Here is a 20,787-nt window from a genome sequence, read left to right as displayed (position 1 = left end):
GGCCCCGCCCCGCCCCTCCTCCGGCCGCGCGACGAGGTTAAAGGCGGAAACCGGCCAGGCCAGACGGCATCTGGGGTCAGGCGGCCCCGCGAGGAGGCCGCGGAGGCTGCGGCTCCGCGCACACAAAGCCCAGGTCGGGCCTGGACCGGGCGGGCGGACCGCAGGAGAGCCAGCGCTTCCTTACTCGCTGCTCTAACGGGTGCTGCCCACTGAGCATGCCCAGCTCCGCGGCCAGGCCCGCCGGGGACTCGCAACGTGCGCGCTCCGCTCTCCGGGGTTTCGAGGCAGCAGCGGCGGGGAGGGGCGGGCTCCGGGAGCGGACGCAGCCGCAGGGCAAACCCCCACCCCACCCCCGCCAATTCCTTAAAAGAGCGCCACCGGGGGTAGCCAGATGGTGCTTTCCACCTGCAAAGTCCAGCTCGCACCTCCCTCCCCGCATCAAACACAGGAATCCTCAGGAATTCGCACCCCCGAGGTTTACTACTAGAGCCACAAGTCTAGCCACGCTGGGCCGTTCATTTGTACAGGTACACGGGAGGATGCCTGAGGTCCTGCAAACGCTGGTTTTTGCTTCACAGGGCCACCCTTACCAGCCAATCTTGGCTTTGACACTGTAAACATGTCTTGTTTCATATTATATTTATGTAGGTACGTGTCTTAACTCCCTAACTAGCTAAAGTGTGGTATAGTTATCCTCATCTATAAAATGGGGATAATATTCGGCTGTCCCCAGGATTGAGTTAATAAACATAGAGCATGGCATAGTAGGCAAACAGCAAACATTATTTCCAACCCTCCAGACTTTTATCAACCCCAGTATTTCATGTCAGGGTCAATCGCAAAGAATTCCTTTAAAATTATGGAAGAATCACGGCAAAGTAAGGTATCTTGGACTTCCCAGTAAGTGTTGTAATGAAGTAAACCATTCCAAAATTGGTAAGACAGAGAAAGTTGAGTATCTTCAATGAAAGATTTGTGGTGAAAAACTGTAACATTGTTACATCAGAATTTCACAGTGAACAGATCTTTGGTATAGTTCAAAGCAGACAACGGGCTGACACATAAAATTTTTGAAGCCCTGGCGGTGTTGCTCAGTTGTTTGGGTGTCATCCCAGTTCAATTCCTGGTCAGCGCACATGCCTGGGTTTCTGGCTCAATTCCCCCAGTTGGGCATGTGCAGGAGAAGGCCTACTGATGTTCTACTCTCACATAGATTTTTCTATCTTTCCCTCCCCCTTCCTCTCATACAGGTCAAAGTGAGCAGGCCCCCTACCCAAAAAAAGGACTGGCTGGTTTTTTATTGTAAAAAGAAGCAATGAAGTAGAACAAATACTTCTCACTCAGCTATAAGCAACATATTGGTAAAAGTGGGTTCAATGCCCATTCAAGCACTTACCAGTGTGGTCTTCAGCAAGTCACTTATCCTCTCCAAATCTGTTTCCTCATCTGCAAAATGGGAATAACAATATCTACTTTGCAGAGCTGCTATATTAGAAATAATTTAAGTAAAATAGCACTGCGACTGACACGTAGAATTGCAATGATAGCTATTATTACCATAAAGGTTGATAGCAAGGGAGGATATTATACACCCTCTGCAGTACTTATACCAGTAACCCAACTTTATTGTGCATTAGAATCATCTATTATAGTTGTTGAAAACTGTATAGATACCCAGATTCCACACTCCATGAGGTACAGGGAAAATGCAGAAAAAAACTGAGTTTTTTAATATTATATTAGATTCTGATGTATTTTCATGCTGGTGTAAAAAACTGCAGCATTCTACGATAAAAAAAAATGTCATAAAAGTTATGGAACCACGTAAATTATTTAGCATATAGAACAAAAACTACGTTACAGTAATGACATTTAACAGTTTATTTTGAAGGTCATTTTAAAAACAAAGTTAAAGACAATCTGAGAAAAAATTGCACATAATACACTCTTTAAATATAAGTATGGTGATTAAATCAAAATAAGGGAAATATGTTTTCTTCTGCAACTCCAAGAACAAGTTGTTGTCCTGAAGGTTCTTATACTTCCAAAAAGGGGTGGGGGGAAATCATGGCAATTAAAGCTGCCTCTTAATCATGTAAATCTATAGTAGAAAGCAAATTTTTCTGTTCTTCCCAATCAGTTTCGATCTTCAAACTGTGCCTTGTTTTTTAAAAGATATGATGCTAGAAATTCAATGGGATTTGGTGGTCTGTAAAGGAAAAGAAATCCAAAATTTAGAAATTTGTATTCTAGATGTGTTCATTGAAATAAATTGTTCCATAATAAAAATACATCTTTTAAATTTTAGCTTTCTTTACTCAAAGGCCATTTGTAGTAAATACAGGGTGTCCCCAAAAAATGTATACATACTTTTTTGATAGCTCAATTGATGTTTCTTCCTGTTCTGGTTTAACCCATCGGAATTAATAATTATTCAAAGTGTGTATACATTTTGGGGGGACATCCTGTATAGTAAATGAGACAGGGAAGCAGATTAGTCAACAATGTAGTTTAAAGAAATTGAAATTTTTGTACAGCTGAAATCTACTTATGAACTCAATTCTAAAACACAATTTTGGAAAATGTACTCGCAATGGGATGATAACTATCCCAGGGGAATAATGACTTGAGGGGACACAAGGGAGACTGCTGGAGTGCCAGCAGTGTTCCCTTTCTTGATCTGAATGCAGGTTACATAATTATGCTTAGTGTCAGAAAATTCAGCAAGCAGTACACTTATGATATTCTTAATTTTCTGTATGAATACTAACCTTCAACAAGAATACAAAAACTACATAAGAAAATGGCTGTAGCATCACCAAGACAGGTAGGTGCACTCTCTCAGTGATTAATCAAAGGAAGTAGTATTCATTTGAACAAGTTTTGTTTCTTTTTAAAAAGCAATTTCTATTTTTCTTAAAATAATTTAAATCAATAATAGTTCTAATACTGCCACCATACAACACACCTGATAAGTTAAACATATTTTAAAGTTAATGGGTATTATTTCACATTTATCACTTTTATATAAATAATTCTTGCTGAGAAAACAAGTCCAAAGATGAAAATGGGGTAAACACCTATTTAAACCCTACTAGCAAAAGGCATGCTGAGAATATTTAATAATGATCTCAAAATATTCCCTTAGCACTTTAAACTATCTTTTAACTAGCTAGACATAGACAACATTTTTCAAGATTAATTTGATAAATCAATTTGCCAGACTTCTTACTTAAAAATTGTATTTACTAATAGCATATTACTTAGGACTGCTTCAAATTTTTTCTTCTAGCTTATAAATATTTAGAACTTCTAATTATTTTTTAGAGAAAGAAAAAAAAAAAGATGTCCATACTTCAACTGTCAGTAGAGAGCCAAAAATAAATCATATATGCCCTAGCCAGTTTGGCTCAGTGGATAGAGCGTCAGCCTGTGGACTGAAGGGTCCCAGGCTCAAATCCGGTCAAGGGCACATGCCTGGGTTGCAGGCTCAATCCCAAGTGGGTGGCATGCAGGAGGCAGCCGATCAATGATTCTCTCTCATCACTGATGTTTCTATCTCTCTCTCCCTCTCCCTTTCTCGCTGAAGTCAATAAAAATATTAAGATGTTTTAAAAAATAAAAGATCATATTTTATAAATGTAACAATCTAAAGCAAATATTTAATGTTCACTATATAATTTATATAAACATGCCCAGCTGGAGTGGCTCAGTGGTTGAGCGTCAACCCATGAACCAGGAGATCACTGTTCAATTCCCAGTCAGGGTACATGCCCGGATTGCAGGGGTGTGCAGGAAGCAGCTGATCAATGAGTCTCTCATCTTTTTTTTTCTTCTTCAATATATTGTTATTGATTTCAGAGAGGAAGGGGGGGAGGGAGAGAGGGGGAGAGAGAGAGAGAAACATCAATGATGAGCTCTCTTGATAAGAAAACATCAAGTTCCTTATCAGATTATATCAGTTTGGCCCTAACTGGTTTGGCTCATTGGATAGAGCGGCGGCCTGCAGACTGATGGGTCCCAGGTTCGATTCTAGTTAAGGGCATGTATCTTGGTTGCGGGCACATCCCCAGTAGGGGGTGTGCAGGAGGCAGCTGATAGATGTTTCTCTCTCACGGATGTTTCTAACTCTCTATCCCTCTCCCTTCCTCTCTGTAAAAAATCAATAAAATATATTTTTAAGAAAATTATATCAGTTTGCCAGTATTCATTTTGGTTGTTGTTAATAGTCACCCAAGGATATTTTTTCAATTGATTTTTAGAGAGTGTGGAAGGGGAGGGGGAGAGACAGAGAAAGAGAAACATCGATGTGAGACCAGCTAGGGCTAGTATTCATTATTATTCTTTGAATAAAACATAATCTGCACCAAATAAATGATGACTAATGTAACTTAAAAAAAATATTTTTTATGGGATTTGCTTACGTAAAAATAATTTAGGTAGAATTACTGGGGTAAAACCTGTACCAAAAAAAATAAGAAAAATTATCTTCTTAATAAAGAAGTTAAAACAATTTGGCAACCCCTGGCCAGGTAGCTCAGCTGGTTAGATATCGTCCTGATACACCAAGGTTGCTGGTTTGATCCCCAGTCAGGGTACATACAAGAAGCAACCAATGAGCCCTAACCGGTTTGGCTCAGTGGATACAGCGTCGGCCTGCGGACTGAAAGGTACCAGGTTCGATTCTGGCCAAGGGCATGTACCTTGGTTGCAGGCACATCCCCAGTAGGAGGTGTGCAGGAGGCAGCTGATCGATGTTTCTCTCTCATCAGTATTTCTAACTCTCTATCCCTCTCCTTTCCTCTCTGAAAAATCAATAAAATATATTTTAAAAAAAAGCAACCAATGAATACATAAGTGGAACAACAAATCAATTTCTTTCTTTCATTCTCTCTCTCTCTCTCTCTTCTCTCACTTCCTCTCTCTCTAAAATCAATTTTTAAAAATTGGCAAAAAATGTTTGTAACACTCATGCTGTTAAGGCTATGATAACAGTGAAACAATTTTAATAAACTTTTGGTCATAGCCAGTTTTGCTCAGTGGGTAGAGCATCAGCCCACAGACTAAAGGATCCCATGTTCGATTCCAGTCAAGGGCACATAACTCAGTTGCTAGCTCAATCCCTGCCCTGGTTGGGGCAGATGTGGGAGGCAACCAATTGATGTGTCTATCTCACATAGATGTTTATCTCTCTCTGTCTCTTCCCCTTCCTCCCACTCTAAAAAAAGAAAAAAAAATCAACAGAAAAATATCCTCAGGTAAGGATTAACCCCCCACCACCACCACCAAAAAAATACATTTTTGGTCATATATATGATACTAAGTATCAAACACCATAAAAAAAATTGTATCCTTTGAACTAGCAAACCAATTCGTGGGAATTTAGCATGTGAAAGTAATTACATAAAAACAAAAGAGGCACCAAACCCCTTTGGCTCAGTGAATAGAGCGTTGGCCTGCGGACTGAAAGGTCCCAGGTTCAATTCCGGTCAAGGGCATATACCTTGGTTGCGGGCACATCCCCAGTAGGAGATGTGCAGGAGGCGGCTGGTGAATGTTTCTCTCTCATCAATGTTTCTAACTCTCTATCCCTCTCCCTTTCTCTCTGTAAAAAAATCAATAAAATATATTTAAAAAGGAAGAAAAAGAGGCATAAAAACAGATAAACTGCCTGGTGATCTATAATAACGGAAATTGAACTTACATTTTCAACAATGAGAAAATGGTTAAGTTAATTGTAGTACTAGAACAACTTAAATTATAAGTTCATGAAGTCTATGCATAGATATGAAAAAAACTTTGTTATAATATTAAGTAAAAAGGAGATATAAAACTGCATGTATACCATAGTTACAAGTCTTTATAAATATGCATATGATCAAAGACTTGTAGAAAAAACTTAGTGTCTGAACTGAAATTATGGCTGACTTTTAAAATGTTTTTAATATGCATAAGTTCTTTTTATAGGAAAAAAATTATACATAACTAGTGATACTTCAATTAGAAAAGTCATTCTCTGATAACTCCTTCTGCTGACACTATTATCTTACCTTTCCTTTGCAAGCACAGCAAGTCCCTGTAATAAGATAGGCACAACTGTCTGATCCAGGTAGGCACGAGTTGGCAAAGACTGTAGATCCACTTTCTGTTTTGATGACTTTTCTGCATTAATCTTCTCATTTTCTACTATCCTCTAGTGAATCCAAAAAATATGCATAATATTACAAATACTCAGATTATTGTGAGTACTAAACAAAAAATAATAGAAACATGACACTAATAGAAAAGGCAAGTCATTGACTAAAAACTGGTATTGAACTGCAAATCTCTTTGCCAAAATAAAATCAGACCCATCTCTAAATTTCATTCCAGTTTCTTCTGAGAGCACCATAATATCTCTTTCTTTTAATGTCGTATCTCCAGATCCACCTCTTTGTCACTTTCCTCTGCCTTTTTAGAAGTAAATACAAGTCCTCCTTTTTTCATGAGGCTACCTTCGTACAGTGTGCTTCAAAAAATCTGGACATTGCCGAAACCGGTTTGGCTCAGTGGATAGAGCGTCGGCCTGCGGACTGAAAGGTCCTGGGTTCGATTCCGGTCGGGGGCATGTGCCTGGGTTGCAGGCACATCCCCAGTGGGAGATGTGCAGGAGGCAGCTGATCGATGTTTCTCTCTCATCGATGTTTCTAACTCTCTCTCTCCTTTCCTCTCTGTAAAAACTCAATAAAATATATTAAAAAAAAAAAAAAATCTGGACATGAAACTAAGTAGCACTGAATCACAGTGAGAAAGCTAGTCCTATTTCAACTCTTTCATCACAGATAATATCAAGGACAAAGTTTCAGTTTGGTGCTAATATGTCTTTAACACTTCTGTAACACTTGCTTAACTCTGTTCACAGAGAGAGTAGGCTTTAGGCTCAGAGCCTTCTACTGGCAACAAAATGCAACTAAAATTTATTACCACTATCCAATGAGAATACTTTTCCATTTATGTTTTTTTTTAATGTATCTATGATTTTTTAAAGTGAATAAAGAAAAAAATAGTAAGTAAAAAATAACAATTAAGAAAAACAGGGAAAAAGAATAATATGGAAAAGATGATTGTGATATTCAAATGTTTAGGAAACAATGATTTAGACTTTCTACTCCTAAGAACCCCCAAATCTGGGGCCTTTCACATAGATTCATCTGACATCCAGAGCATCAAAAACTACTTTAGAGTCCTAGCTGTTTTGGCTCAGTGGATAGCATCGGCCTGCAGACAGAAGGGTCTCGGGTTCCATTCCCGTCAAGGGCACGCACATGCCTGAGTTGCAGGCTCCATCCCCAGTAGGGGGCGTGCAGGAGGCAGCCAATCAATGATTCTCTCTAATCACTTATGTTTCTCTCTCCCTTCTCCTCTGAAATCAATAAAAATATATTTTTTTTAAAAAACTACTTTAGTGAAAAATTTTCCCTCCTTTTGAAAAATTACCATTTTAGAAATTTACAAATAAATGGCTATCTAAAATACAAAACATTATTAAGAGCACTTCCATTTAAATGAACTTTTGCTCCAAACTTACTCAAAGTGAATATAAATGAATCAACCACAAAAAAACACTTTTCTATATTTAATATATTTAGATTTAATTTTATTTTGTAAAAAGTGAGAAAAAACTTTAATCGCATATCTGCATAATATATACCACTGTTTCCAAAGATAGTTCCCACAAATTTGTAAGGCAGCTAGCTATTCTACTTTTGCTTATGATTTTTCAATGTAATTTTAGGACTTAATAAGAAATTTTCCTATACCTAGTAAAAGAGCTATTTATTTGCCCATAGATTACTTAGTGCCCATCAGTAAATTTCAACAGATAATACCTATATACGACAAAAATTAGTCAGTTACATGACATCCCAATGCCTTCAATAAGAAACAGCAATGCCTAACCAATTCCTATAAATACTATAATAAACTCCTTAACCAAGTCCTCTCATTTAAATCAATCAAATATTTACTGAATTTTCACTATGTGCCAAATTTCTATGCTTAACTTTAGTTAAGATAAAATCCTGAGCTGATCTAAAAAAAAAAAACTATCTCCAAACTACTATAAAACATAAATAATAAACTGTTAACAGTTTAGAATAGTGATCGAAAAAAAGGAAAAAAATAAGGTGAGCCTATGATTGCCCCAACTTACTGTTTCCTGCCTGGAGAACTTGTAAGATGCAATACAGGAAATCAAAGGGAATCAAAGCAGAACCCACAGTCTCCCTGGGTTGAGAAGAGTTGAAAATTCAAGGAGACAAAGCCGTCTAGAATTCACATGGGAAGGAGAAAGTTGCACAGGAAAACACCTAAAGGTGAGTACCTATCAGAGCATGGGTGTGAGGAAACTACTGGAGGCCAAGGAAAAAAACGCGTGGAAGGAGCACTCACACAAGCCAGGAATACTTCATGTTTCTGTGACCTAGACTGGCAAAACCTCAACAGATGAAGCACTGGGTAGAATATGAAAGAAGAGGAAATGAAGCCTAAACTAAGGCTGGTCTGGTGTTACTTAGGAAAGAGCAAACCTCAAAAAGATCACATTGTTTCCAAGTAACTATGTCCTAGGAAAAAGTTCAAGAATGTTTGAAGGAATAAAAAGATAACCGATACCAATAAAGTAAAATTCATAACACTCAGCTTCCGATAAAAATTTGCCAGGTGGGCTCAAACTATGGAACCAAGAGGTGACGGTTAGATCCCTGGTACCAGTCAGGGCACATGCCCTGGTTGCAGGCTCAATCCCTGGTCCGGGGACATGCAGGAGACAGCCAATCCATGTTATTCTTTCTCTCTCTCTCTCTCTCCCCCTTCCTCTCTCTCTAAAATCAATAAATATATCCTCAGATGAGGATTAATAAAAAGAAATTGTAAGGCAGCAAAGCAGGAAAATATTACCCATAATGAGGAGAAAAATCAACTCACAAAAAGACTCAGAAATGATACAAATGATAAAATAAGCAATGCCATTAAACAAGTTATAAGATATCGCTTCCATGTGTTCAAGAATATAGAGGAAAGCACAAGTTAAACAAAATACTTGAAAATAATTTGAATAATAGCTGGAATTGTTTTAAAATTTCATGAAAACTCTAAATACACAGATCCAAAAAACTCAGTAAATCCTAAGCACAAGAAACAAAAAATTAAAAAAAAAAGAAACAAAATATTTTGAAAGTACACCAAGAAACAACATGATCAAATTATTTAAAACCTGTTAATAAAATTTTAAAAGCCCCAAGAAAAAAGGCATTAAGTATGAAGGAGCAAAAATAGGAATGATAGCAGACTTCTTGTCAGAAGCAATATCAGCTAGAAGACAGTGGAATAAATCTACTCCCAGCAAAGATATCTCAAAAAATGAAGTAAAAATAAATGACATTTTCACACATTCAGAAACTTAAAGAATTCCTTACCAGCAAACCTGAACTATAAGAAATGTTAAAGGAAACACTTCAGGTGGAAGGAAAATGATAACAGACAGAAGTCTGGATCTACACAAAAGAATGAAGAGCTGCCCAAATGGTGTGGTTCGGAGGTTGAGCTTCAATCTATGAACCAGGAGCTCACAATTCCATCCCGGTTGGATTAGGAGGATGTCTGGGGCGGTGGGGGGCGGGGGGAGATCCATGGTTCTCTCTCATCATTGATGTTTCTATGTCTCTCTCCCTCTCCTGAAATCTGAAATCAATACAAATTATATATATATATATGTGTGTGTGTGTGTGTATAATATATATATATATACATATATATATATATATGTATATATATAAAATTTTTTTAATGAAGAGCCCAGAAATGGTAAATGTGCAGGTAAACGTGAAATACTCCTTTTTCTTACTGTTTAAATCTCTCTAAAGATCACTGAATTTTTAAAGAAAAAATAAAAATAATGAAGTGTAGAAGTTATAACATATGTAGAAGTAAAATATATGATAGTAATAGTACAAAGTCCAGGAGAGAGTAAATGAATGAAAGACTGCTGTTGTAAAATTCTTATACTATAAATGAAAATATATACTACCACTTGAAGGTTAATTGTGGTAAGTTAAATTTGCATACTATAAACCCTAAAGCCAACACCTAAAAATAATTTTAACAAACCAATAAAAAGAAAACCATAAGAGAAAAAGCGGCAACAGCAGCTGTAGAATTGTGGTTTCCAGACTTTCATATATTGCAAACAAAGAAATAAACTAATACAATAAATGAAGAAACTAACATAGGGTTAATTCTATTTTGCCAAGTAAAAAAATTACAAACATAATTATTTTACCATCACCATTAGTTCAAAAAAAGAACAAGCAGTTTAAAATTATAGAAGCAGGAAGACCAATCACCAAATACAGTAATGTATCATCATTAAACACTCACTCCACTTTTTTTTCTCACTTTACCATGGAAACTGGACTGAGGGTTTGGGAAAAAGCATGTTGTTATCACTGCTCTACAGCAACATGGCTCCAGCATCATAAACAAGCACCATCAAGAAAAGCCCACTGATGCCTTAAAAAGTCTCTTAAATAGCTAGAAAACAAAGTGGTGTAAAGAGTCTTCACCTGATTCAGCAGAAGTTCAACTAAAAACCCATTAGAAAGAAAAGATTCTCTATTGATATCAAAGCAATAAAAATGCTTAGCAATTTTATAGGCACAGAGTAGTCATTCCACATGCCAGCAAACTCTAGGAGTTTGGTCAAGATCAGCAACACAATTTATTTTATTTATTTTTTTATATATATTTTTTATTGATTTTTTTACAGAGAGGAAGGGAGAGGGACAGAGAGTCAGAAACATCGATGAGAGAGAAACATCGATCAGCCGCATCCTGCATACCCCCCCACTGGGGACGAGCCCGCAACCAAGGCACATGCCCCCGACCGGAATTGAACCCGGGACCCCTGAGTCCGCAGGCCGACGCTCCATCCACTGAGCCAAACTGGCTAGGGCAGCAACACAATTTAATTGTACTTTTAAAATGTCAACATGCCTAGGTTTAACGCACAGCTCTCCACTTACCTCTTGGTAACCTTTAACAAGTTACTCAACTTGTGGGTCTTATAGGACTGAGGTTGTGCCTGGCCCAGAGTAAAAGGGCTAAAGAAATATTAGCAGCTGTTACAATTATTATTCTCCTCAGAAATGCTTCTGCCCTCATTTATCCAAACTTAATCACCAGTAATGTCTTTCCTTTCGTAGTGAAACGGACACATCTCCTACAGGAACGGAAGCCTCTCTTTTCCTAACCAATTCCACCCAGCTCTTGGTAATTCATTTGTTCCAGCACTTACTTACTCATTTACAAAGTAACTTCTACTTTTAGACAACAACCTCTTAGGACTTACATAGAAAACTCTATAAAAGTTACCTTCTTTTTCATGTTTGTTTTTTTTTTTCACATGTACTCTCTGAATTCAGACTTAACCATGCAAGGCAAAAACAGTATCTACTGTGTGTATTATAGTTTCCAATGGCACCTGCCTACTGAGCTCTGCAAAGAAATCAACATGTGTTAAATGCTGACAACACCAACACAATCCTGCTATAAAGACAATGGGTTTCTTAATTTTAATGCGCCGTTTTTCCAAAGCAATATCCCAATAAATAGCCAAACGATTCTAAGTCTCCACTAGCAATGTATGCATGTTTCTTCACAAGTTCAACCTCTTGGCTAAAAATTAATTTGTACGTCTGTATACCACGAAGTGTTAGGACCGCTAATAAAACAAGCTACCCACAATGTGACAGTATTTGCTTCGTGATGATCAAGTTTCCCTTGTGCAAAGCAACCTAGTAAAAACAGATCCCGAGGTGTTTGGGGTTTTTTCCCCAGCTCTTAAGAGACGTACAGAAACGGCATAGGAACTGGGCGAGTTACCTCGACGTTATCTGTGAGACCGTACTCGGAGTGAGGATTTTCTGCAACCTAGAAAACAAAACACAGGTCAGAGACCTCGGCCACCCTTTCTCGCTGCACACCGCCACCATGAACCCAGGGCCTCCGGGTACCTGCGTCTGTCCCTCCAGCATCTGCTCTGGCTCCATGGCGGACCCTGCGAGTCACAGTCCCCGGATTCCAGACCTGGAAAACAAGAGCAAGCACAAGTTACCCAGGAGATCGCAACGCGGAGACGCCGGGATGGAGTCCAGGCAAGCCCCCGACCCCGCCCCTCACCCCCACCTGGGCGCGGGATCACCCCGAGCGGGAGCGGAGCAGGGTGAGGCAGTCCACGACCGGGCGCCCGCATCAGGTCCGGAAGCTCCATGATCCCCAGATCCTACAAGGAGTGGAGAAAGGGGGAAAGGGAGCCGATTACCCGCGCCCGAGCCGTCCGTCCCTAAGAGCTGCAGCGCGCCGCCAACTCCCCGCACAAACCGTTTCGGCCGTAAGTGACGGTTGTCGCACGACTAACGCGCTTGCGCAGAACTCCCCAGCGGGCCTGGGGCCAGGAAGCTGCCTTACCGCTCCCGGGTCTACCTTGCGCTCCGAGTGTCCTGGGCAAGGTCTGGCCTCCGGGCGCAGCCTGCCCGGCCGCCCCACCTGCAGACCCACCCACCAGCCCCGCGGGCAGGGGCTCGGCCTGGCCAGCCCTCGGTGCTGCCAGAAAGCTTCTGCCGGAGCTTTTCCTCGCGGAACCGAAACCGCTTGCTGGGTAGTTCCTAGGAAATCTCAGACCCAAGCTCAACAGTCTGCGAAAGAATGTCAGCGTTTTTGTTTTTTTTTACTCTAAAGCAGCGGTTCTCAACCTGTGGGTCGCGACCCCTTTGGGGGTCCAACGACCCTTTCACAGGGGTCGCCTAAGACCATCGGAAAACATATATAATTACATATTGTTTTGTGATTAATCACTATGCTTTATGTTCAATTTGTAACAATGAAATTGGGGGTCACCACAACATGAGGAACTGTATTAAAGGGTCGTGGCATCAGGAAGGTTGAGAACCACTGCGAGTCTAAAGCCAAACGAAGCAGCAGTGTAGTAAGCTTTTATTCGAGTCCTTAAATCTATGAATATGCCGTGTTAATGCTACCTTACGTTTGTATCAAGATTAGCAATATGCAACTTTCAATATGTACTGTCTAGAGAACAGTATATTAAAAGAATGACAACATCATTTAACTCTTCTTTTGACTTGTATCAAACTGCTCTGGACTCTTCTCATCTGCTTCTATTATGTACTTCTGTTATGGTATTTACCTCACTCTGCCTTATATTTTCTTTACAGTTAAACACAATTAGATTGTGAGCTCTTCAGAGGCAAAGATCTTATTCATCTTTGTCTTCCTTTGTTATAGTTGATAAATACACTTTCAAAAGGAGTGAATATAAACAGAAAGCAAGCACTGGTACCAAAGTTCTATTCTTTAAGACTTTCAGTCTTTCTTGGGGTCTTAAGAAGATAGAAATTAGAAATTCTAGAACTAGAATTCTAGGATCTTTCTAGAATCATAACGAAAATCTACTGCTCGACCTCCTTTTTACATACTTGGTGCAAATTCCATTTATAAAACATTAACCTATTAGACAGGCAATACCTATTTAGGAAGAATACAATATGTGTGGTAGAGAAACACCTGATTTGGGAATATTAAAACATGGTTCCTTCACATGTTTGCCATGTGAAATTATGCAAATAGTTTAGCTCTTCTGAACTCATATTTGAATAATAAACAGTTCCCTACACTGATATAAACTTTCCCTACATGATGAGTGGCTGACTATGCCTAAACTGTTTCTGCAAACAATATGATTTATGCCAAGCACCTGAATACTCCTTCTAGGAGTCTGGAATTTGGGTAAGTCTTAGGCAGAGGTTGCCTACATGATCAACCACAACAAAAACCCAGGCACTGAGTTTCTGATGAGTGCCCCTGGTTGACAACACTTCACATGTGTTGTCAGAACTTATTGCTGGAGGAATTAAGTGTGTCCTGTGTGAGTCCAGTGAGAGAAGACTCAGAAACTGGTGCTTTATTTCCCCCAGATTTTGCCCCGTGTGTTTTTCCCTTGGCTGATTTCACTTTATATCTTTTTGCTGTAATCAAGTTGTGAGTATGACTATATTCTGAATCCTGTAAGAAGTCCTAGCAAATCAAACCTGGAGGTGATCTTGGGGATCTTAAACTCTTAGGGAGTATATAAAAATTCCAGTGCCTACCCTCATACATTTGTATTCTTGTTCAACAAAGATCAGACATATAAGTGATATGTATAAATGACAATAGTAAATAATGATTTATTAAAGGTTAAGATGGTGTGGCTCCTATGAACCAGGAGGTCGACGTTCAATTCCTGGCCAGGGCATGTGCCCTGGTTGTGGGCTTGATCCCAACTGTGGGATGTGCAGAAGGTACCCAGTCAATTATGCTCTCCCATCATTGATATTTCTATCTCTCCCTCTCTCTTCCTCTCTGAAGTCAATAAAAATATATTTAAAAGTGAAAAATAAATAATTTTTAAAAGGTTGAGAGAAATGCTGAAGCATAAATTCTGGAGGAGTCCAGATGAGATTGAGAAAAATGTAAGTAGGTATATCTAGAGTGATGTTGCACAAAGAATAAATATTTAAGCAAAGCTACGAGGATCAGGGTGAACATAACATAGACTGACACAGTAATGAAGACAACTTAAGAAACTCAGGCTTTCTTACCAGAATACAGGAACTGAGCTTATCCAACAAGATGTGGAGGAGGATCTCAAGGACAAAGAAAACTTTCTGAAACTGCTGCAGCTGATAGAAACCATGCTTGAAAACAGACAACTCCTTTTATGTTTCCAATATTCACCCTGTGCTAACAATTCCCATTACTCTGCTTTTCATGTGCACTAGAGTAATCATGCCCACCATAAATTTAGAACTGTAAAATTATATTTTATATCCAAGTACTTTGTTTAGAGTGTACGTCCTCCGATAATCTAGATTGCCATTTTAGGATATTCATTTATAATTCTGTATCAACTGACTCTGCTTATGCTTCCACAGAATCATCACTTTAAAAATCAAGTTGAACAGGTTAAGTAACAATTTCTACTCTTACACCTACTACTATTTCAAAACTATGAGCTCATTCATACTTTCACCAGTAACAAATCCTCTGTAACTAGAGAATTTCAAACTAGTGTCTGTTTTGTTGTTTGTTTTTAAATTTTGAGCCGATATCAATCAATAGATTTCAAGCTGAAGGTTTAAAGGGTGCCTTAGAAGAGAAGAAGAGCTAAAATATCCAAAAAACTATTTGGTGGTAGTCACTTTGTAATTAGATTAATGGATTAAAGTGATAAAGTGACCGAATGTCCTGAATTAGTTAGCACAGTGCTCTGCTCCTCCTTTTTGTTCTGGTGAAACTGGCCCAGATTCCGCTCAAGATTAAGTGTTCTCCAAGTTCTCACCATCTGAAAACAGGGAGGCTGTCAAACTGTAGGTTAAATGGCTGAGAAGGTTAGGATCTTCAGTCCAGGCAGATTATAAGGCCAGGGTAAAATCCAAGCACTATTGTCCTTGAGACAAACTTAGGATGATGTTAATTAAGAAAATGGGTTTGACTGGGATGCAATTCCAAGTGGCAGAAAATGTGGACTGAAATTACTAAAAATAGAGATCCCAGTAGAGTCTGAATTCTGGAATGGCTTTGTAGTTGTAAGAGACAAAACCAAAATTTCTTGAGCCCTCTTATGTTATGGGTATTATGCTGGAGGTTTAAGATGTATTCTTTCATTTTGTAATCTAATTTTATTCTACCCATTTCACAAAGGAGTTAACTAGTTAAAGAACCTGTTCCATTGATGTCTCTCTCTGAGCAACTAATAAGTGACAGGCCCAGAATACCAACCCTAGTCTTTCTGACTCTTTATTTTTTACTTATCTATTTAATTTACATATATTTTTATTGATTTCAGAGAGGAAGGAAGAGGGAGAGATAGAAACATCAATGATGAGAGAGAATCACTGATTGGCTGCCTCCTACACACCCCTACTGGGGATGGAGCCCACAACCTTGGCACGTGCCCCTGACCAGAATCGAACCCGAGACCTTTCAGTCCAGAAGCCAATGCTCTATCCACTGAGCCAAACCAGCTAAGCCCTGACTCTTTTTTTAAAAAATGTTTTTATTTAATGAACAACATAAACTGATGAACAAAAACAGAACCAGAGATAGAGAAGCATCGATCAGACCTTCAAACCTCAGAGGGAAGGTAGGGGAGGGTGGGGGTCGGGGGAGAGTTCAACCAAAGAACTTGTATGCATGCCGAAACCGGTTTGGCTCAGTGGATAGAGCGTTGGCCTGCGGACTGAGAGGTCCCGGGTTCGATTCCGGTCAGGGGCATGTACCTGGGTTGCGGGCATATCCCCAGTGGGAGATGTGCAGGAGGCAGATGATCGATGATTCTCTCTCATCGATGTTTCTGGCTCTCTCTCTCTCTCCCTTCCTCTCTGTAAAAAAATCAATAAAAATATATTAAAAAGAACTTCTCATATGCATGCATATGAGCCTAACCAATGGACACAGACACCAGGGGGGTGAGGGCACAAGTCGGGGGGGTAGGGAGGTAATGAGGGGATAAGGACACATATGTAAAACCTTAATCAATAAAGAAAAAAAGGTTTTTATTGATATAAGAGAGAGGAAGGGAGGAGAAATAGAAACATCAATGATGACAGAGAATCACTGATTGGCTGTCTCCTGCATGCCCCGCACTGGGGATCAAGCCTACAACCCAGGCATATTCCCTGACTGGGAATCAAATCATGACCTCCTGGTTCATGGGTCAATGGTCAACCATTGAGCAACACTGGCTGGGCAGTCTTTCTGACTCTAATACGTACTTTTACCATACCAAAAAAAAAAATAATGGCCAAGGTACAGAAAAGCAGTCAATATTAAGCACAACTAGCAGAGAGTTAGCAAATGGGAAGCCAGAGGCTGGAAACTCAACACCTGTATGACCAGGAATGAAAAATAACTCATCCTTCAGGGGCTAAAAATATATTTATCATAATAAGATATAAACAGACTACATGAAATTGTTTTCTCTGGAAGCCTAGGTTTTTCTCTTAAGACCCTGAAGTAGTGTGTGTCATTAATATGTTATGTTGGGCAGTAACAGACTTTTAGAGCCTCAAATTCCTTCCTAATAAATTCAATAAAAAGGGAAAAAATAGGATAGTGTCTGCTGGAGATGATAAGGGAAGGATTAATCAAGAAGATGAATACCAGTTTGAGTTTATATGATTGGCCAGAGAAGAGTGGGTCTCTTTTCCTCTCTGGCTGCTTGAGGATCAATCTTTACCGTGAATGGCACAGTAACAATCCAGAGCAGGAAGTCCATGACCAGCAGACTACTTCAGCCGGAACCAATGGTCGTTGATGTCCTTCACCCCGGAAGGCAATAGTGCCCAAGACAGAAATTCCAGGAAAAACTAGCCAAAATGTGTAAGACTACACCAGGTCTCATCTTTGTGTTTGGACTCAGAACCCATGGTGGTGCCCAGCCGGCATGGCTCAGTGGCTGAGTGTTGATCTAAGAACGAGGTGGTCACAGTTTGATTCCCGTTCAGGGCACAGGCTCAATCCCCATTGTGGGGTGTGCAGAAGGCAGCCAGTCAATGGGACTCTCTCATCATTGATGTTTCTCTCTCTCCCTGTCCCTTCTTCTCTGAAGTCAATAAAAATATATTGAGAGATAGAGAGAGGAACAGAAATAGAGAAACAGATTGAATAGTCTATTGGCTAGGTTACATCATCAAGTGACCAGTTGAGGAACCTGGCATCTCTGGGGCTCTCAGTGACATGAACTGAGAGACCAGCTCTTACTCAGTTCCTTCTGCCTTCTATGCTAGTGGGTCTCCATCCAAGATTCCTAGGAGAGTATAACTGGCTGACCTAGCATTTCCATCTCTGTGATCTGGGAGGTGGGGTTTTATGCTTGCAGTTCATTAGAATACAGGCAGCAGAGGTGAGCAGGTAGATCCCCAAAGGAGGGTTCGGCGAGTAGATTAAAAAGGGGGAGGGGGGAGTAGCAGTGTGGATTCCTCGGTAAACTATGGGACAATTACTGTGCAAAACTTAAGAACTCCCTTAACTAAAATAAATTAATTCTTCATCTAAACACGTATTAATTTAGTTAAACCTCTGGAATCGTTGACTTCATCCCATTGAGCTAATATTTTCATTTTGGTCTCTACAATTGTTTCCCTTTCAGGTAATTCCCAGATTGGTACCCACTGCTTCTGAGACGGGACTCAGATTAATCATCCTTCGAGACAATACTGGAAGAAATCATTAAAACGATAACACTCGGAGGAAGGAGCCCTGCGAGCAAGCAGAACGACCTCAAACCTCAGCGGTCCTTCTCTGGGACTCGGGGAACAAGGTCGCCAGCCAAGGAGCTCCCAGGCGCAGCGAAGTCGGCCGAGCGTCGGCCCTTGACGACGACGTAGAGCCGAACTGCACGTTGGGAACTGTAGTTCCACGGAGAAAGGGCCGAGAGGAGAACGCCGCACACGCGCACGAGGAGCTCTGGGCAACAAAGACGCCGGCGTACGCGCGCGCGCGCCGGAGAAAGAGACGGGCGTGCGTGCACGCGCGGCCGCGGCTCTGAGCTCCTAGAGGCGGCCTGAGAGGACAGAGAGAGGGAGGGGCAGAAGCCACCGACCTCAGGAAGGGAGAAGGGGTTGTGCTCTTGGCCGCACGCAAAGCAAGGGGCGGGGCCGGCGGGCGGGGCGCGAAGGTGCCGAGCTCCCGGGACCGGCCGGCGCGCGGGGCTCTGCGGCCCTCGCCGTCCCAGTGGCCGCTGCCGTCATTTGGTCGCCGTCGGTGTGCGGGAGGCGGGTTATGGCGGCGGCGGCAGTGGGAGCTGTGGATGAATTCTCCGGGCGGACGACGGAAGAAGAAAGGCTCCGGCGGCCCCAGCAGCCCGGTGCCTCCCAGGCCTCCGCCCCCCTGCCCGGCCCCCGCCCGGCCCGCCCCCAGGCCGGCCCCTCCGCCGGAGTCGCCGCATAAGCGGAACCTGTACTACTTCTCCTACCCGCTGTTCGTCGCCTTCGCGCTGCTGCGTTTAGTCGCCTTCCACCTGGGGCTCCTCTTCGCGTGGCTCTGCCAGCGCTTCTCTCGCGCCCTCATGGCCGCCAAGAGGAGCTCCCCGACCGCGCCGGCCTCGGCCTCGCCCCCGCTGCCGGTGCCGGGCGCGGAGGCCGAGCTGGTCCGAGCCTTCCACAAACAGGCCTTCGACTACATCTCCGTCGCCCTGCGCATCGACGAGGACGAGAAAGGTAACGGGAGGGCCGGGGGAAGGGGCGGCGGCGCCGGGGAGAGAGCCTTGGGGTCGCCGACGGAGGGCCACACCTGCGGCCCTGTCCTGCGGGCGCCGGCGGTGCACCCCTTAGAATTGGTCCTCCCTCCGCGCGAGACTGCTCCCCGCAGGCAGACCTGCGTCCTCCGCGATTCTCAGTTAGAACCTCTCCCTTTTCGGGGCACCCTAGCTGTCGACTCTGTTTGACACCTGCCTGTTCTTACCCTTCTCCTGACCCAAGTCCCTGTTGGACATCCAGACGTGCTGCTGACAGCTGACAGTTGTCCTAGAGTGACCACACGGAGCCTTTCTAGCGCTGCGAACAGCGTGTGGCTTCCTCCGAGCCAGGTTTCCAAAAGGCTTTGACATCGAAGAAGCTGCGACTTGTTAAAAGGCTTTTAATGAAAGCAGAGTACTGTAGTACTGGGGGGTGGCGGGGAGGAGAGAGAACAAATAATGACTTAATTTTGAAAGGAACAGCTGCCTATGATTACAGCTGCATTTGCATTTTGTAAAGTTTAATGACGGTCACCGTATCAATGTAATGACTACTGAGTATTTTTCAGGAAAGTTCTATTTTAGCATGAAACTTTTGCCCCTGGTTAATTGAGTGTTATCTAAGTCAGTATTCCGGGGTAGCTCTAAGTTTCTACATTGAAATGTTAAGCGAATGAGTAGGATAACTTATACATATGATTTTACAGTAAAACGTGAAGATTTTAAGGTAATGTATGTTAGTCTTTCTGTATGCCAGGTACTGTGCTCTTAGCTCTTTGCATGTGTCATCTGTTTAATTCTCTCAGTTACCCTGTGAGGTGAAGGTACTGTTAGTGTCATCATTTCACAGATGAACAGACTGAGGCTCCAACCTCAGTGATTCCAAACCTTTGCTAATTGGTAATGTAAAATTTTTTATGGAAGATGATAAATAAATGCTGAGATCTTCTTTTCCCTCTAACTACCTAAGAACACTTTTCCACCACACCTCAATTAAGTACTCACTTGCATTGTCCTTTTTGTAAAAAAAAAAAATATATATATATATATAATATATATGTATATATATATATAATATATATATATATATATATTATTGATTTCAGAGAGGAAGGGAAAGGGATTAAGATATAGAAACATCAGTGGTGAGAGAGAATCATCTTTGGACTGCCCCCTGGACGCCCCCCACTGGGGATTGGGCCTTGCAACCTATGACCTCCTGGTTCATTGGTTGACACTCAACCACTGAGCCACACAGGGGAACTGTCCTTTTTTTTTTTAAACAATATGCACTTCATTTGTAGTCTATCGCTCCACTACCAACTCCAGAAACTGTTGTAGAATTTCTGTTTTGTTGAAACCTATTTCCTGTGTGGGGTCTGAGAGTGAGAAGTAGGATGTAAGGACAGAGACAGATATTCATCGTTTTGGAGTGTAAGGACAGCGAAGGTTAAGAG

At 41.4% G+C, this 20,787-nt stretch overlaps 2 protein-coding genes across 7 annotated transcripts in view; one reads left to right on the top strand and one right to left on the bottom strand.

Annotated features, from left to right (window-relative positions):
* Window positions 1-1,607: 1,607 nt before the first annotated feature.
* DPY30 (dpy-30 histone methyltransferase complex regulatory subunit) lies at window positions 1,608-19,447 on the bottom strand. Of its 5 annotated transcripts, XR_013996498.1 has the most exons (6): window positions 12,223-12,313; window positions 12,051-12,123; window positions 11,920-11,967; window positions 8,192-8,306; window positions 6,051-6,193; window positions 1,868-2,209 (listed from the first exon to the last, which is right to left on the bottom strand). XR_013996498.1 is itself a non-coding variant. In XM_081100824.1 (5 exons), the coding sequence occupies exons 2-5, from the start codon at window positions 12,084-12,086 to the stop codon at window positions 2,137-2,139; spliced, it is 300 nt and encodes a 99-aa protein (XP_080956950.1). In that variant the 5' UTR covers window positions 12,087-12,123; window positions 12,359-12,443; the 3' UTR covers window positions 1,608-2,136. The 5 variants fall into 5 exon arrangements, 4 of the variants coding, with proteins under 4 accessions (XP_080956950.1, XP_080956952.1, XP_080956951.1 ...); XM_081100824.1 differs by lacking the exons at window positions 8,192-8,306; window positions 12,223-12,313 and adding an exon at window positions 12,359-12,443 and having other exon boundaries at window positions 1,608-2,209; XM_081100826.1 differs by lacking the exons at window positions 8,192-8,306; window positions 12,223-12,313 and adding an exon at window positions 19,070-19,447.
* SPAST (spastin) overlaps window positions 18,600-20,787 on the top strand; it is a 47,366-nt gene continuing 45,178 nt past the window's right edge. Inside the window, exon 1 of one of the 2 annotated variants that reach the window (XM_081100821.1) lies at window positions 18,600-19,313. In XM_081100821.1, the coding sequence (XP_080956947.1) occupies window positions 18,905-19,313 (409 nt within the window). In that variant the 5' untranslated portion in view covers window positions 18,600-18,904. The remainder of the gene's footprint in view (window positions 19,314-20,787) is intronic. The other variant, XM_081100822.1, reaches the window with a different exon arrangement.

Source organism: Myotis nattereri (genome assembly GCF_964212035.1).
Source record: "Myotis nattereri genome assembly, chromosome: 10".
In the NCBI taxonomy this organism is placed as follows: Eukaryota; Metazoa; Chordata; class Mammalia; order Chiroptera; family Vespertilionidae; genus Myotis; species Myotis nattereri.
The sequence above is the reverse complement of the archived record's forward strand: the minus strand, read 5'-3'. Positions and strand labels throughout refer to the sequence as shown.